Source organism: Culex pipiens, chromosome 1 (genome assembly GCF_016801865.2).
Source record: "Culex pipiens pallens isolate TS chromosome 1, TS_CPP_V2, whole genome shotgun sequence".
NCBI classification, from domain to species: Eukaryota; Metazoa; Arthropoda; class Insecta; order Diptera; family Culicidae; genus Culex; species Culex pipiens.
In genome coordinates, this window is record NC_068937.1 from 94,380,759 (window position 1) to 94,397,665 (window position 16,907).

The following is a 16,907-nucleotide window of genomic DNA, read 5'->3' on the forward strand; positions in this document are numbered from 1 at the left end:
GTCACAGATATCGAAAAGGGACCCCCTTAGCTACCTTTCCACGAAAAAACATTTTAGGTACATTCAATTTCAATAATAATTGCCTTCCGCCATGGCGTGGCCTCGTGTTAAGTTAATTTACCTGTTCAATCAAAACAATATTGAAAAGTAATACTTTTCATAACATAAACATTAAAAAATATTTGAAACGACATTATAAAAAAAAAAAATGTCAAGATTTTTCTGCAAATAATTTCAACGAGTTTAAAATTAAGTTTTAATTGATTTACCAGACCAGACGTAAAACATAAACAATAGTTCATTGCTTCACGCACGAGTGATCTCTACACAAAACGTTGCTCATTATGCAAAACCCCAGTCGAGACAGTTTTCTTACATCGAGAGAACCATTCAGGTGTGCAAACAGAAGGTACACTTTCTCCCTGCTTGCCATGAATGAATGAATGACATAACAGCAGAACGAAGCAGTAGCGCGCTGTAGATTTGGCTGTTGCTTTTATAGTCAAGTTTATCAACCGAAACGAATTTGCGTGACCTTTTGAAGATGTCACACTTGAGGACCGCGCCATCCGACTGATAACGTGCAAAGTTTTGTATGCAAGAGTTGCATTACATGTTAAAATGTAAGGTTTTTAATGTTTATTCGAAATTTTTGATTATTGCAATAGGAATTAAATAAACAAACCATTTGCCAAAATGCCTTTAAAACGAGACCAATCAATCTCAAGCCGATCACTAATTATAAATCGAACGCAAAACGAGCTGCAGACTGATTTAAAACCCCTCTCCCTCGAACTGCAGCACATTCGACCACGAAAGGGATTCTATTTTCAGCAAGACCAACGCGAAATTTCAGTGCGAAATGAGGCAGAATCTTAACCAGGTTCGAGTGTTGCTTGGATTATTTGTGGGGGTGTGAGTTTGGTGGGGGGGGAGGATGTGGGGGGGGGGGGGATAGAATTTGGATTTGATGTTATGATTTTGGGAGGAAATAAGGGAGAGGATGTTTAGAGGGAGTGCTGATGATGTGGATTAAATAAGGGTAGATGGTATTCATAGGAAGTGGTAGGTGTAGAATGATTGGGTGTAATGTGAGGCTATTAGTTGGAGATAAACAAGATTGAATGGGGGTGGTATTTGTTTGGATTGTTGGATGGGGGATAGTATGTGTTGTTTTATTGGTAATGAGGATAGTGGTGTTGGGTTGGGGAGAGATTTAAGGGAGAATTGGGGGAGGGTGATATGGGTGTGGGGGTTTTTTATGATTGAGGGTTAATGATTGATTGTAGATTTTATGGGTTGTGGGAAATATTAGTGGTTGGGTTTTTTTGAAAAATGGTGTTGTGTTATGTGGGTGTAAGATTGGGAGGGGATATGTGAAGGGGAAATTTTAAATGTGAATGATGGGGGTATGAATGTGAGGATTTTTGGTGGAAAAATTAGAGGTAATGTTTGGGAATATAGTGGATGTGTTAGGAGGGTGGAGTGGGTGGGTTTTAAAGGTATATTGAGGTGATTTTTTTTATAAAGTTTTGTTTTTTGTTAATTGGGGTAGGTGTGGTTTATTAATAGGGTTATATTGTTGGGTGGGTTGTGATTGGACTGAGGTTGAGTATATTTTGTGAGTTAAGGTGAATGTATGGAGGGGTGTTATTTGTATGGGTGTGTTATTTTTGGTGGGAAGATATGTGTTGGATAAGTTGTTAGGGTGAAGGGTAAATTGGTGGGATATTAAGGGGGTAATTAGTGTGGAGTTTGGTTTGAGAAGTGTAAAGTTTTAAAGTATGTATGGAAATTAGATAGTTTAAATTGGATTAGGGTTATATGGATTGTGGGAAGTTGTTGTGATTTTGGGTTAATTGATTTTTTAGGGTGGGGTATAGGAAAGGGGATTTTTTATATGTTTTTTGTATGTTGGTGTTTTGGGATGTGAGGGATATGAGGGAATGATTTAGTGTAGAGGGTGGTAGGATTGGAGGTAGATGGGTTGTTGAAGGGGGTTTAGTGTTGGTGGATTTTGGATTTAAATAGGTTTAATTGGAAGTATTAGGATTTTGTTTGTTTTATATGAATAAACAGACAGCTTCAGTGAGCATGGAAGGCTACAGTGCAATGTTGTAACAACTTATTGGGATGTCATCCGAGAACCCCTTGGAGTTAAGACCGGTGAGTCTACCATCAGATTGGGTGGTTAGATCATCATAATTCAGGGCACTTATGTGCTTACAACTTATGATAGGGTTGTCAGATCTCCAATCTTTTGGGCTCGTTGGAAAGGTCTTCTGAATACCTTTCTAAAAATGTATTACATGCCAGGTTTACTTACGAAAACCACAATTTTTACAATCTTCCGAACTTTTGTTAAAATCGTTTTATAGCTTAACTTTACTAAACTTTATAGTTTTCAATGGCGACTTATGGGACCCCAACACGGATCGAATGAGACCAAAACAGACAAATTTTTTTGATCAACATCCCACCGCACACACACAGACATTTGCTCAGAATTTGATTCTGAGTCGATATGTATGCGTGAAGGTGGGTCTAGGAGGTCAAATTAAGGATTTTATTTTTAGAGTGATTTTATAGCCTTTCCTTAGTGAGGTGAGGAAGGCAAAAAGAGTACAAATCTAGAGTTTATTTTTGAAAAAAAAGGTCCTATAAACATAGGAAACACAAAATATATACACTTATAGGACCTTTTAAAAAAAACTCTAGAAATTGATATATCTTAATATATGTACGAGCATGAGTCAGTTCCAGCATAAAATATTTTCAGCTGAATTGTGATACAACGCATAGCTGAAATAATTCCCAAAAGTGTTTAATGTGTCGTTTTGATACAACTATTTTTAGCATAATTATTGATCAAGTAAGCTGAATTGAATCTGCGATAAATTTGAGAGTAGGAATTCCCGTAATTCGTAATTTTGGTCAGTTTCGATTTCTTGGAATTAGATTATATTTTTATTGCAGGAATCAAATTATAACGATTTATTCATCAAAAATCAGCAAACACAGTAACGAGTTATATTTACAAAAAAGTATAAAAAATATTCCAAAGTTGCATACAACTTGGCATATACTTTTTCAAGATTGTTGAAATTTAAAATTGCTTCTTTTTTACCTTAAAATGGTTGTAACTTGTGACCAATATGCCCAAAATGTTTTTTTTTTCTTCTCAGAACTCTTAACAAGAAGAATTCCATCATTGCCATGATTTTTTGTTAAAAGATATAAATTTTGCATCGCTACAAATATTTTGACAAAATTCCTTCAACAAGTTGTTCAGAATAGTAGGCTACATGTGTTAATACTTTTTGGTAACAATTATCCCATTCCTTGCAAAGTTAGGGAAATCGATTGCCAACTAGGACGACAATGATTGTACCACAAAATTATATAAATTTTGAACCACATTTGATGTAGACCAAAATTTCCTTCAGTGGCTTCAAGAAGGCAACAATCGGCACATACTGATTCATTTTGGTGCAGATATTCGTTAAATTGAATTCAATGCAGAGCATTTTAGAGCGATGATCAATTTTCTTCGAAAATGGACAACGGCTTCACCTTAAAGTGCTACGAACATCATCTCTTAAAATCAACCCTAAATGCTACGTTTAAAAAACTTATTTTTGATGCTTTTGATACAATAAGCCATAGATTGTGAGATACAATTTTGGGGTCTTCTTCAAAGTCGCTTAAATTGGCATACACAACTACTTGCTATAAGAGAAAAATATATCCCAAAACTATTCCTGAAAAGTTCGCTTTCCACTTTTTGGAAAATAAAATCAATGCAATGCACGGAAAGCCCTCAACATTATAAAGAAGAGGTGGGCAAAAAAAGAGCAAGCCGCTCAAAAAGCCGGTTCACTGAAAAGAGCGAACGAACCGTGGCTCACAAAAAAAAAAGAACCGCGGTCCTTTTTTTTTACTCCGGCCTTTTGAAAGAACCGTATCAAGATGGCATGATTTATGTTATAAGTATAATTTATTGAATTTTCAAAAAAAAAATAGTATTAAATTTGTTTTTGAGAATTGAAAATGCAATTTCAAATATTTCAAACAAAACAAAATGTAAAACAAAATGAAAAAAGCTTTTCATTGTACAACTGATTGTACATTAAAGTATTACCGGAATACAAATTTGAGCATTTCAAATGCAGAAATGAACGCAATTTACAAATTAATAGCATTTTTTTCAGCATCCTAGATTAAAGTTTGGATGCCATTCAACTACCCGAATGTTTAGGTTCGAGTAGAAATCATGACATGGAGACCACCAAGACCTATGGTTTTCAAGGGCATCTTCTCGTTTTCAGCTTTAATTTTTTTTATCAAATAATTTATAAAAGTCCAATATAAAATAACATATAAAATCACACGATGTTAAAAAAAACCTTTTCATCAAAATTTTTAAAAAGAGCGAAAGAGCCGTTCAAAAGAGCGGCTCTTTTTAATGAGCGAACGAAAATGAGCGGCTCCTATAAAAGAGCGGTTTTGCCCAACTCTAATTTAAATTGGTTTACAAAAAAAAGAAAACTGGGTCCGTACAAAAATTTCAAAAAGTCGATTTTCAGAAATTTATTATTTGTTTAGGTATTGAACAATATACTCTTCCAAGATAATAATATATCTTGCCTGTTATAAAAAATAAATGAACTTGTAACATTGATAATGGCCTGATATTTTGAGAAAAATGGCTGTTTATTAATTAAATGGAAAGGCTTAAAACATCAAAAGCTTTTTGAAATCTATAAATTATCCTGACACTAAGATTTTCTGGGCATAGTTTCTAAATATTAATAAATCATCACTAAACGTTCTAAATCAACATCAACATCAACATTGAATCCCCACAAAAATCATTTTTGTTATTTTATAATAATTTTTTTTGTTAAAACATAAATAAAAAATTGGTGACTAAGATTGAAGGTTTTATTTTCTACCAAGCAGTCACCATGAAACATTTACACACGCTACAAAGTCCAACTCACAAACAGAAAATAAGCAATCTCAGGAGCTAATCTAACAGCCAGGGAGGGGGAAGTGGAACCCTTTCAATTTCAATTTACCTCACGTCACCAGGCTCCTGGAGGATGTCCTCTTCAAACACTCACACACACCGCACAGCACAACCAACCAACCGAGCGTATCGCGTTAATCCTTAATAACGGTCTTTTGCCCCTGACTCTCTTCTTTCTTGAGAGTCCAACATAACAGGACTTCACTATTTCACACTTGGCTTCCTCTCTTCCTTGGCCTGTCAATATCCTTTTATTTTACTTTGCAAAGTTTTGCTGGATGCTGCCCGGCTTCAGCTCTCTTCTCTGCTCCTCCAACCTAATTGATGATGATAGATTACGACCTTGCACAGGATCTTCACCGTCACCGCGTAATTACCAACTATATTTTATAATTCACTTCTTCCTTCTTCTTTTTTTTCGAGGTCACAGTAATCAATCCTTTCCGGGACTATGTCTTCGACAGCGCAACCAAGAGTGTGGCGTTAGATAACCTCACCGCTTCTCGTCACAGGTCATCACGCCACGTAACATCTGGTCCTAACCAGAACTACGCGCGCCACAACTTGGCCAACGTCGACGCAACGTGGTTCAGCGCTATAAAATTGCACTTTTCAACTCTCTCTGCCTTGTCGCCACCCGTGCGATTCGCGCGCGCTTCTAATTTGATTAGAGTACTAATCAGATATAAGTGATGATGATATGATTGGAGTTCATCAACGCGGGACTCTTCGGTTCCAACCAAGTACGCAGGAGATGACCAATCTTGAAGGTAGCAGAAGTTGGACACTTGACGAGTGCTTCCTGCGAATTGACCACGCACTTAGAACAAAGTTCAACACTTGTCTCCAAGTCTTCAAAGAACTACCCCAAAGTTCTGCCGAAACTAGTCGAGAGCCTTCGAAAAAAGTGAACCGATCCGGTGAACTGCTCGCGTGCAACTGATGTCGTGTCGTCGCAGTCTGGCAGTCTTGCGAAGTTCCGCTACAGCTCTGCTCCTGTTCTGAGGGTCCACTGCAATGGTACCATTACCCTATCGAACACTCTCTCTCTCTCTCGTTGGATTCGCCGGTATCTGCGTTGCCGGCGTTGAGACTCTCCAATCAAATCATGTGTTGATTGTGGCGTTCTGTTTTCCCTCCTTTCTCTCTCTCTCTCGCGAGAATGGCGCGCAAAATTTGGTGAATCGAAAAGTAAACCAATTGATAAGGACTTGCGTGCACCTTTGCGTTAATTGCGTTGTGGGAATAAAGTCCTTGCGGGAAAAGTGTGCGTGATGTTAAATGATTACTGATCACTGGACAGTTTTGCCTCCCCCACCTCACTGAGGAAAGGATGTAACATTACTCGAAAAAATGTATTTCTTAATTTGACCTCCTAGACTCACCTTCACGTATACATATCGGCTCAGAATCAAATTCTGAACAAATGTCTGTGTGTGTTGTGGGACGTTGATAAAAAAAAATGCACTGGATTATCTCGGCACTGGCTCAACCGATTTGGTTTATTTTGGTCTCATTCGATCAGTCTTGGGGTCCCATAAGTCGCTATTGCAAATTATAAAGTTTAGTAAAGTTATGCTATAAAACGATTTTAACCAAAGTCCGGAAGATTGTTAAAAGGGTGGTTTCTGTAAGCAAACGCGTCATGTTATACATTTTTAGAGAGATATTCAAAAGACCTTTCGACGAGTCCAAAAGATTGAATATCTGACAACACTATCAAAAGTTATAAGCACTTAAGTGTTATTTATACACTGTTTTGAAACGAGGAAATTTTGTGAAAATATTGTCCAAATTTACCATGCGAACTATCGTCGGATAGGTTATCAATCCAGGTTTTTAAGCGAAAATGGCGTTCGAAAGGTGAACGCCCGAAATGTCAAAATCACGCAGTGGTACCAACATTACGAAAAAAGTGTGCCATGGCATGACAGCCACATTTTTTTTCTAATGTTGGTGCTACTGCGCGATTTTGACATTTCGGACGTTCACCATTTGAACGCCATCTTCGCTTAAAAACCTGGATAGGGCTAGTGATTTTTCGCGATTTCACGGAAGCCGCGTAATCCGCAAAATAATTAACTGTCAAATTGGTCCGCAGTACATTTAAACATTGTTTTGTTTTAATTAAAACAATCCGCAAGATTTCCAACAGGCATTATGGAACTCATTTTTTAAATATTGTTTATTTCAATGTTTTGCGATAGGTTCCATATAAATAAGCAGCTAAAACATTTTATGACACATGCACATTTTTTCTTTATGGGACATCCACAAACCACGTGGTCACTTTTTTGGAAATCTCTTAAACAACTGCTAACTTCAAATAAGGAGTGATTGAAGGGACGCGCTGTAGTAATAAAACAAGATCTTGGAAATTATTTATATTAATCGGTGAGTTTATGTTGCGCGTGCGCCGTAAAGAGAAAAGAAGCCCTTTCTTCACATCAGCCGCTGATCTGGAAAGGCACTTTGACGGTTGAGTTCGTTAGGTTGATCGCGTAACAAAATTATTTTGATTAAGCAAGAACGTTATGTGGTGCGCGAGTGTTTTTGTGTGGAAAAGACCTTTCCATAGCTCCGTAGCTCGGAGGGCTCGACGTCGGGTGTTTGTTTGTCATGCCCTCTCCATAGCATCGTAGCTCGAGAGGCATCGAAAACCAATACCTTATCTGGCTAACAGAAAGAAGATCGGAAGCACGTTGACGATTGAGTTCGTCTCGTTTATTCCATAACAAATTTATGAATTAAATGATTATATAGTTAATAATCAGTCCACGCTATCATTGCAACATTGCGTTTAACACCTCATTCTAATCTAATCTCATCGAACACAAGCGCAGCCAGTCCGAAGAAAGCATCCGGGAAGAACTTATGGTTAGATTACGCCTCAAGTTCCTTCTTGTCATTATTAATGATTGCAGTACTTTCGAGAACCCCCGAAGTGTATTACACTCATTAAAGCGGCCCGGCCTACTGCGTTGCATTAACCGCATGAGACAGATTCTATGAACGGATCCCACATTTCATAGAACCATCAGGGGAAGAAGAAGAAGCCGGGGACATACCGTACCAACCGGTTCGAGTTATTTATAGATTATAATGGTGTGTGGTGTGGGAAGGGATTGTTGTATTATATAGTAAATGACCTTGTGACATTATTTCACCACTACGGATTAATTCACTCAAGGAGTATTAATCCCTTGGTGGCCGAATGGCTAGAGCATCCGACTTCCAATCCAAAGGTGTGAGTTCGAATCCCACCTGATTCTATGCGTTTTTTGTTCATATTCAAAGTTCAATTACAGTCGAAAAATTTCAAGGAGACCGGTCGGGAATCGAACCCTGAACCTTCCGCTTATGAGGCGGGAGCCGTAGCCATTAAGCCACGGGCCGGTCGCAACATTGCGTTTAAAAAACACCACATTCTATAAAATAAACATTAATATGAAACCGATTCATAATCGGCACCTTTTCAAAAAAAAAATTCCCAAGTTTTTGTTTTTCCAGGCGTTTTTTGGCTATAGTGGCAAAATAAAAAGTAGAAAACCAACCCCCCCCAATGTTTTATTACATATTTGGGAATGATAATTGATTTTCCTACAAAGAAATATCATGCAGAATGAACCATATAGTACCTGTGCTTCCCTGAAATCAAAATTAGCGTGACGGGACAACATCGTAAAACTGGACTTTTAAAAGGCACAATACACCAATCGCTACAATTTTGCCAGTTTGATTTTTTTATACTTTTGCTCTTCTACAAATTTTCACAAAATAAAAAACGAATCTTTGCTCCTTGAACTGCACGAAATTGGTTGAAATTTGAGATTTTTGCCAGCTATTTCTTTTCGTGACGGGACAACGAAAAGAGCAGATTTATGAAAAAACTCCTCTCTCATTCAATGGCTTGCAGACCATTATTGGTCAATTATTTGGTGTTTGAGTTTGAAAACGCATTTAAACAATTGCAATTATTGAATCATAATAAAACATGAATGGAACATCTAACATATAAAAAGATCAGAATGAAAATTGAAAAGCATCCGATTGTTTGCCTTGAGATTATTACATAAACGCATTGAACAAACACTTTGATTTTGGGTCGCATCATCATCTTCTATGGTGAATCCTGATCAAATACCCTACCTTACTAACCAATTTTCAGGTTCCTGGCGCTTGTGGGGTGTAAGCACAGGGTAAACCAGCTGCCCTAGTAGCAACCTGCGCTAACTAACATTCCCGTCCCTTAAAATCGAGATCTACAAACTGACATGGCGGGCGCCGTTGGTGGCCAATGACTGTTACCTATTCGCAACTGATCTAGTTTTAGCAATCATAGTGTTTTATCTTTTCGGCGCATTCATACCTGCTGTTGATAAGGGAAACACCACTAGATCGTCGAAGCTATGATCGGTCGTGCTGAAAGGATGGTTCTGTTCAGCAACGGAGGGGCAACCATGGGTGGTCTCTCATGCTCCTGCTCGTGCTAAACAACTGCTAACTTCAAATAACTTTCCTGAACACAGTTTATCCTAAATAATACATTTTTGCCGTAATTTTCGACAGATTTTAGAGTACCGTCATCAGGGGTGACATTGGGTCTGGGGGGTGAGATTGGGTCATACAAAAATGCAGGAATTTGTATGACCCAATCACACCCCCCAGACCCAATGTCACCCCTAACGATGGTACCGTGAAATTGCCGTTAAATTCCAATGTTTTGAAATAGGCATGCCGCGTAATTTAATTTTTTTTTCGTGAAAAATCACTAGCCCTAGTTATCAAGATATCTAGCCGAAAAAACAGAAAGATTGGAAATCTGAAACCGGACTTGGTTATCTGGATATGACTCTCAACAGATTGATGTTATTTTTGGGGTGTGCAAAATTTATTTATTTTTCTTTTTTACATGCTGGGTGTTGAAAATTTCGCCACGTGGTTTATGCATGAGCCATAGAGTATAGTTTTTTTTATCTAAACGATCACTACGAAATTGTTTTTATTTGTTGGCAATTTTTGTGAATATGGGTTGAATGTCTGTTGAGTGTTGAAGTTTTTCTGAAGTACAGTCATCCCACATATTCGGAACACTTTTGTGGTAATTTGTCAATAACATGCCAAATGCAGCTTTTGTGTCGACCCTACTATTATTAGGACCTTCATTTGGACATTCTCTTGCTATTTCACTAGTAAAAGTAGTACTTTTTGAACAAAAAACCCCATTTCAAGACTACTTTATCCAGAGCAGCAAAACTCTGCCTCCAAATTGCCTGTTCCATGATTGTGGGATGTTATTGTGCTTCCCACAATTGTGGAACACCTGAATTTAACTGATATTTTTACAAAAAAAAGTTATCAGACCATTCTTAAAACATAAATAAGCTTGAGTTTCGTTGGTTTCAGTGCGTGAAGTCATTTTTTTGTAAAAATTGTGTACTCATGGAGAGAACCAAAGTTTGTTTACACCCGTAAGAAAAAAGTGTTTCGAATTTGTGGATTTCAAGGGTCAAAGTTTTTCTTCAAAAACTTGATATAAAAGTTAAAATTTGCAGTTGTTTGATACAGCATTCGAAAGATCGCAAGAAAAGCTTTCAAATGAAGGTAAAAGCGAATCATCAAGTTCAATTATCGATTTTCTATGATTTTCTGAACATTGGCCGATCTGTAAACTGTTCCGAATATGAGGGATGACTGTAGTTCTGGCAAAGCAATCCGTTTCAACGAATCATCTGTGCGGGTAACTTTACATAGTAGACCTTGCAAGTAAAAAGAAGACAAGAAGAGTGCTTAACGAAACATTCTTCAGCATGCTTTCGACAGATTGACAAGGCCGAATGCTTTTTCTCCTAAGTTTGTTTAGTGCTGTTCGCTACTCCCACATATTGACAAACCGGCCTAATTTTCCATACAAAAAAACCAGAGAACCATTCGGCCCTGTCTAACTATTTTTGAAAAATTCAAAGTGCAGGTGTTCCTGGGGGCCCCAAAGTTCATGCTTCCCCTCGAGTTGTGCCTGCGCAGTAATTTTTGTCATTTTTGTAGGCCAGTGTAATTAATTTTAAGATCAAATTCCCAGACAGAAACGGGGGGCGCCTGGCGGGCGTTTTGTCTTGGGCACTGCGCTTAGCTGCGCAAGACGTCTGGCAGATTTCCCCCCCGACTGGCCCAAGATTGTTGCCAGAATTCTGGCGAATATGCAACAAACCGGTCGTGCACGGTTCAACCGATTGAACCGATTGGTTTTTGTGCCAGACAGCTGTGAGTTATTCCGCCAGATTTTCGCCAGATTCGTCGGGCGTCACGTAAAACCTGGCTAAAAGAAGTGTGCCAAGTGTGTCTGAACTGCACGACAAACGTCCGCCTGCGCCAGACACTCAAATTTACCAGATTATTTTCCGACCGGGTTACAATGAACTTCTCTCAACCTTATCATACAGCTAAATGTCACCATCGTCGTAACAATCAAGAACGACAAAGTATACGGAAATAAAAGTCTTTGTAAGACTTTTTTCAGAGCTTATCCTCACCAATACCACACAGAGCCGTATTCTGCCACACCTTTTCAACTCACTGCTGTTGGCACAGTCATCATCATCATCGGCGTCATCGTCAGCTCCGTCATCAAGCCAGTATGCACTGCTGGTCAGTCAGTCAAAAATTTCATTCATCGATAGACAACGCAGCAGACTATCCCAATAAACAGTTTTGGACAGATGTACTGATTAGCTCGATATTGGTCAGATACAGGTTCAGAGTGGGCTCGGAGCTGAATAATTAACGTAACTAAACCATTTCGGAGGTAGGTCATTAGACTTTGGCATCTTAGTGGAAAGTGGACCTAATCTTAGTTTTCTTTTAGCAATGAAACGCTCAACGTACGAAAACGTCTTCGTCACCGTCGGAACGACCCAGTTCGAGGACCTAATCAACACGGTCACCTCCGAACCCGTGGTGGCCCAACTCCGCCGGATGGGTTGCCGCAAGTTGATGCTCCAGGTTGGACGTGGCAAGCATCCGGCGCTGGCGAAATCCATGTGCGGCCCCGACATCGAAGTCCGCTTCTACGACCTCAAGTCCAGCATAGACGAGGACATCCGGCAGGCGGATCTGGTCATCAGTCACGCCGGCGCCGGAAGCTGCATCGAGGTGCTTGGGGCGGAGAAGCCGCTGGTGGTGGTCGTGAACGAGCGACTAATGGACAACCACCAGACGGAACTGGCGGAACAGTTGAGCAAGGAGGGTTACCTGCTGTACTGTACGCCGAAGACGCTGGCGACGACCCTCGAGGGGAGTGACTTTGACCAGTTGAAGCAGTTTCCGCCGGGGTCGGTGGCCGATTTCATTAGTTACTTGGATGCGTTTATGGGTTTTTAGAGAAAGCGTAGCAGTGCGGGTTAATTGTATGGAGTTTTATATTAGTTTGCTCAGGTGGTTTCCACGCAATGGATGACCGCGTGGAACAGTTTGTTATTTATAGGAAAATAAATTATTTATAACTTTTCTCAGCTCTCAGGTGCGAATTGGCATTTATAATAAAGTTTTGTACTACATGTTAGCTAGTTGCTTGATCTGTATGTCAATTTATATTGAGAAATGGTTGTGAATTTTTTTCGATAAAACATCGGCAGTCCTGCTTGCTTCTGCTTCTCTTTTGATATTAACTGTTTGTGATATTTTTAAGCCGCTCCTTTGATATTTTCCCACCATTCTTCATTAAAAGAATTCTAAATTTATACCATTTTCAAAATACAAAAACCAATTCTGGAGCAACATTTGAAAGAGGCGATACGACATTGCTCTTAAGGCCATTCATTCCATGTGTTTAAATGGGAAGAAAGACCGTAAGAGCAATGTCGTACCGCCCCTTTCAAATGTTGCTCCAGAATTCAAGCAAAACGTTGTAAATGGTCCAAGGCGAGTTTGTAATTTAACAGTGTATCCTGCTCACTGCCAATGTAAGCATTCAATGACGTGAGCAGAACACACTCTTTGTGTGCAGACTCACATTGGCTCATTTAGATCGTTTTTTTTTTCATAAAATTATTTTTATTAGGTCCTTTTCGGTACTGGGACCTGGTTAGGACCGAGTCGGCTTTTGTAATTACATTTGACTTAATAATTACAGAGGATCTTGTGTGTAAATGTTAGTGGGAGGGGAGCCGATTACCCGCGGCCTACTCGGGGTTAGTAGGGAAGGGATTGATGTTAAAGACAAGGCGTGGGAAGGGAAGGGGGTCATTTAGATCGTTGCTTGATTAAAAAAAAACCCTGAGAATGGTCGTAAGTTCAATGCAAATTTTAATTCAAGCTATTTACCTTAAAAAAGGGGCAAATCTGGAGCAACATTTGAAAAGGGCGCATAAGCATTTTGACAGCTAGAACTATTTTGCAAATTCTGAGCCAAAAGGTATGTAACTATTCAACAAAACCCGCAGTATTAACAGGTAGCTTGGGAGACCAGCTATTTTTTCTCTTTCCGAGTTTTGTGAAAAACTCGCTCGGAATTTGCAGCAGCTGTCAAAATGCTTATGCGCCCTTTTCAAATGTTGCTCCAGAAATAAACTATTGCTAAAAATTTAAATATTAATTGAAAAAAAGTAGCATAATTCATTGCAAACTATTAAGTTTACATTGCATAATGTTGATCTTACCTTTTTTTAATTTTTAATCGGATTGAGTACTTATAAATTCTGAAAATTTATATTGTTATATTATTAATTTAGGCCGTTGCAAATTATGATGAAAACATGGCTTGTTATTTCAATTTTATTATTTTTTATTTTTTATTTTTTGCTTTGCTTATTGCCTCCTACAACTAATTATTGGCTACATACAATATCTTTTTGTATTCAAGTAAGAAATAAGTTGAAAATATAGCTAGAAATTCGGCCCATTAGATCCTCTGTAATTACTATTAGCTTTAAGATAAATGTAATTACAAAAGCCGACTCGGTCCTAACCATGTCCCAGTACCAAAAAGGACCTAATAAAAATAATTTTATGAAAAAAAAATCGGCCCAGCCTCTATCGTTGAGCAATTCTCTACGAAATCGGTCTTTTTTCTTAAATTTAAATTTTTGTATTTTTTAATCCGACTGAAACTTTTTTGGGGCCTTCGGTATGCCCAAAGAAGCCATTTTGCATCATTAGTTTGTCCATATAATTTTCCATACAAATTTGGCAGCTGGCCATACAAAAATGATGTATGAAAATTCAAAAATCTGTATCTTTTGAAGGAATTTTTTGATCGATTTGGTGTCTTCGGCAAAGTTGTAGGTATGGATACGGACTACACTGGAAAAAAATGATACACGTTAAAAAATTTCTGGTGATTTTTTATTTAGCTTTTTGTCACTAAAACTTGATTTGCAAAAAAACACTATTTTTATTTTTTTTTATTTTTTGATATGTTTTAGAGGACATCAAATGCCAAATTTTCAGAAATTTCCAGGTTGTGCAAAAAATCTTTGAGCGAGTTATGAATTTTTGAATCAATACTAATTTTTCAAAAAATCTAAAAATTGGTCGCAAAAATTTTTCAACTTCATTTTTCGATGTAAAATCAAATTTGCAATCAAAAAGTACTTTAGTGAAATTTTGATAAAGTGCACCGTTTTCAAGTAAAATCCATTTTTAGATGACTTTTTTGAAAATAGTCGAAGTTTTTCATTTTTTTAAATTAGTGCACATGTTTGCCCACTTTTGAAAAAATATTTTTGAAAAGCTGAGAAAATTCTCTATATTTTGCTTTTTTGAATTTTGTTGATACGACCCTTAGTTGCTGAGATATTGCCATGCAAAGGTTTAAAAACAGGAAAATTGATGTTTTCTAAGTCTCACCCAAACAACCCACCATTTTCTAACGTCGATATCTCAGCAACTAATGGTCCAATTTTCAATGTTAAAATATGAAACAATCGTGAAATTTTCCGATCTTTTCGAAAAAAATATTTTCAATTTTTTTAAACCAAGACTAACATTTTAAAAGGGCGTAATATTGAATGTTTGGTCTTTTTAAAATGTTAGTCTTGGTTTAAAAATTTTGAAAATATTTTTTTCGAAAAGATCGGAAAATTTCACGAATGTTTCATATTTTAACATTGAAAATCGGACCATTAGTTGCTGAGATATCGACGTTAGAAAATGGTGGGTTGTTTGGGTGAGACTTAGAAAACATCAATTTTCCTGTTTTTAAACCTTTGCATGGCAATATCTCAGCAACTAAGGGTCGTATCAACAAAATTCAAAAAAGCAAAATATAGAGAATTTTCTCAGCTTTTCAAAAATATTTTTTTCAAAAGTGGGCAAACATGTGCACTGCCCCTGAACGCATAAATGTCCCATATGCATTTTATAGATTTCGAGTTATTGATGCAGTTTAGTTCAAAATCGTGTGCTCTTTCAAAAGAGCCTATAACATCCTGTACTTTGTTCTAGAAATCAGGAGAAAATCCAGTTTTTTCGCGAAAACTTAACACGTAACCTTATGTATGGGACAAACTTCAAATACATTTTTCTCAGCTTGCTGTTTTTGCATATGGGACATTTATGCGAACATGGGCAGTGCACTAATTTAAAAAAAATGAAAAACTGCGACTATTTTCAAAAAAGTCACCTAAAAATGGATTTTACTTGAAAACGGTGCACTTTATCAAAATTTCACTAAAGTACTTTTTGATTGTAAATTTGATTTTACATCAAAAAATGAAGTTGAAAAATTTTTGCGACCAATTTTTCGATTTTTTTAAAAATTAGTATTGATTCAAAAATTCATAACTCGCTCAAAGATTTTTTGCACAACCTGGAAATTTCTGAAAAGTTGGCATTTGATGTCCTCTAAAACATATCAAAAAATTAAAAAAATTAAAAATAGTGTTTTTTTGCAAATCAAGTTTTAGTGACAAAAAGTTAAATGTATGGAGAAAAGCAACTGTAGGGTTTTTTACCTGTGGAGGGCGCAATAGTCGTCCAATCTTTATCAATTCTCAGATGTAGAACCTTCATTAAATTTTGAACAACTTTCCCGAAGACACCATATTTTTAGGATTTTTTGCTGAAAAGTTATTAGCTTCCGAAAAGGACAGTTTTTGCGCAGGCAGGCAGACAGGCAAGCGCGCACGCACGTGCTTTTAAAAATAATTGTTTGTAGGTAGCCCCTTAGAGCCGTCTGGGCAAAAAACGTCCTTTTCGGAAGCTAATAACTATTAAGCAAAAAAAATCCTAAAAATAGTCTTTGAGCAAATTGTTCAAAATTTAATGAAGGTTCTACATCTGAGAATTGATAAAGATTGGACGACTATTGCGCCCTCCACAGGTAAAAAACTGAAACAGTTGCTTTTCTCCATACATTTTGACGATTTTTCCCATACAAACTTCAAGCGATTAGAGGGAGGGGTTCCCGTGGTCAGAATGAGCTCAAATTTGGAATTTAGCCTAGTGATGGGTCAATCTATGATTTCAGGGGGTAGCCCCAAAAAAGCCCGGATTTGGACCACCCTAATATACGTACCTGGAAGAATCAAATTCAGATATTAAGTCCATATTTAATGGGTTAACTGATCATTCATACTAAAAAAAAAAAACGGAATCGACGTAACACCTTATAATGTGGTTTTTGCGACAAGACTCCGTGTTCCGGAGTTCCCGAACGACCCCTAGCAGAACGACGCCGTCGCAATCGCAGTGGGTATTCCCACCTTTTCACCGCCGTGTGCAGGAGCACGCTGCCGCCATCATCATTCGAAACCGAGACGCCGCGACGAACGGACGTAGAAGAGAAGGAGAAAAGTACTGTTAGAATAAAGTTAGTTCTAGTTAATTCGCGCGCGTGGTTTTTATTCGTTCCTCTTCCGAATCCGGAAATCTCGGTCCA

The 16,907-nt window shown here is 37.7% G+C and overlaps 1 protein-coding gene across 1 annotated transcript; it reads left to right on the top strand.

Moving 5' to 3' along the window:
- The first annotated feature begins 11,656 nt into the window (after positions 1–11,656).
- Positions 11,657–12,590, top strand: LOC120427075 (UDP-N-acetylglucosamine transferase subunit ALG13 homolog). Its single transcript, XM_039591913.2, has 2 exons — positions 11,657–11,834; positions 11,895–12,590. The coding sequence occupies exon 2, from the start codon at positions 11,897–11,899 to the stop codon at positions 12,407–12,409; it is 513 nt and encodes a 170-aa protein (XP_039447847.1). The 5' UTR covers positions 11,657–11,834; positions 11,895–11,896; the 3' UTR covers positions 12,410–12,590.
- Positions 12,591–16,907: the final 4,317 nt, after the last annotated feature.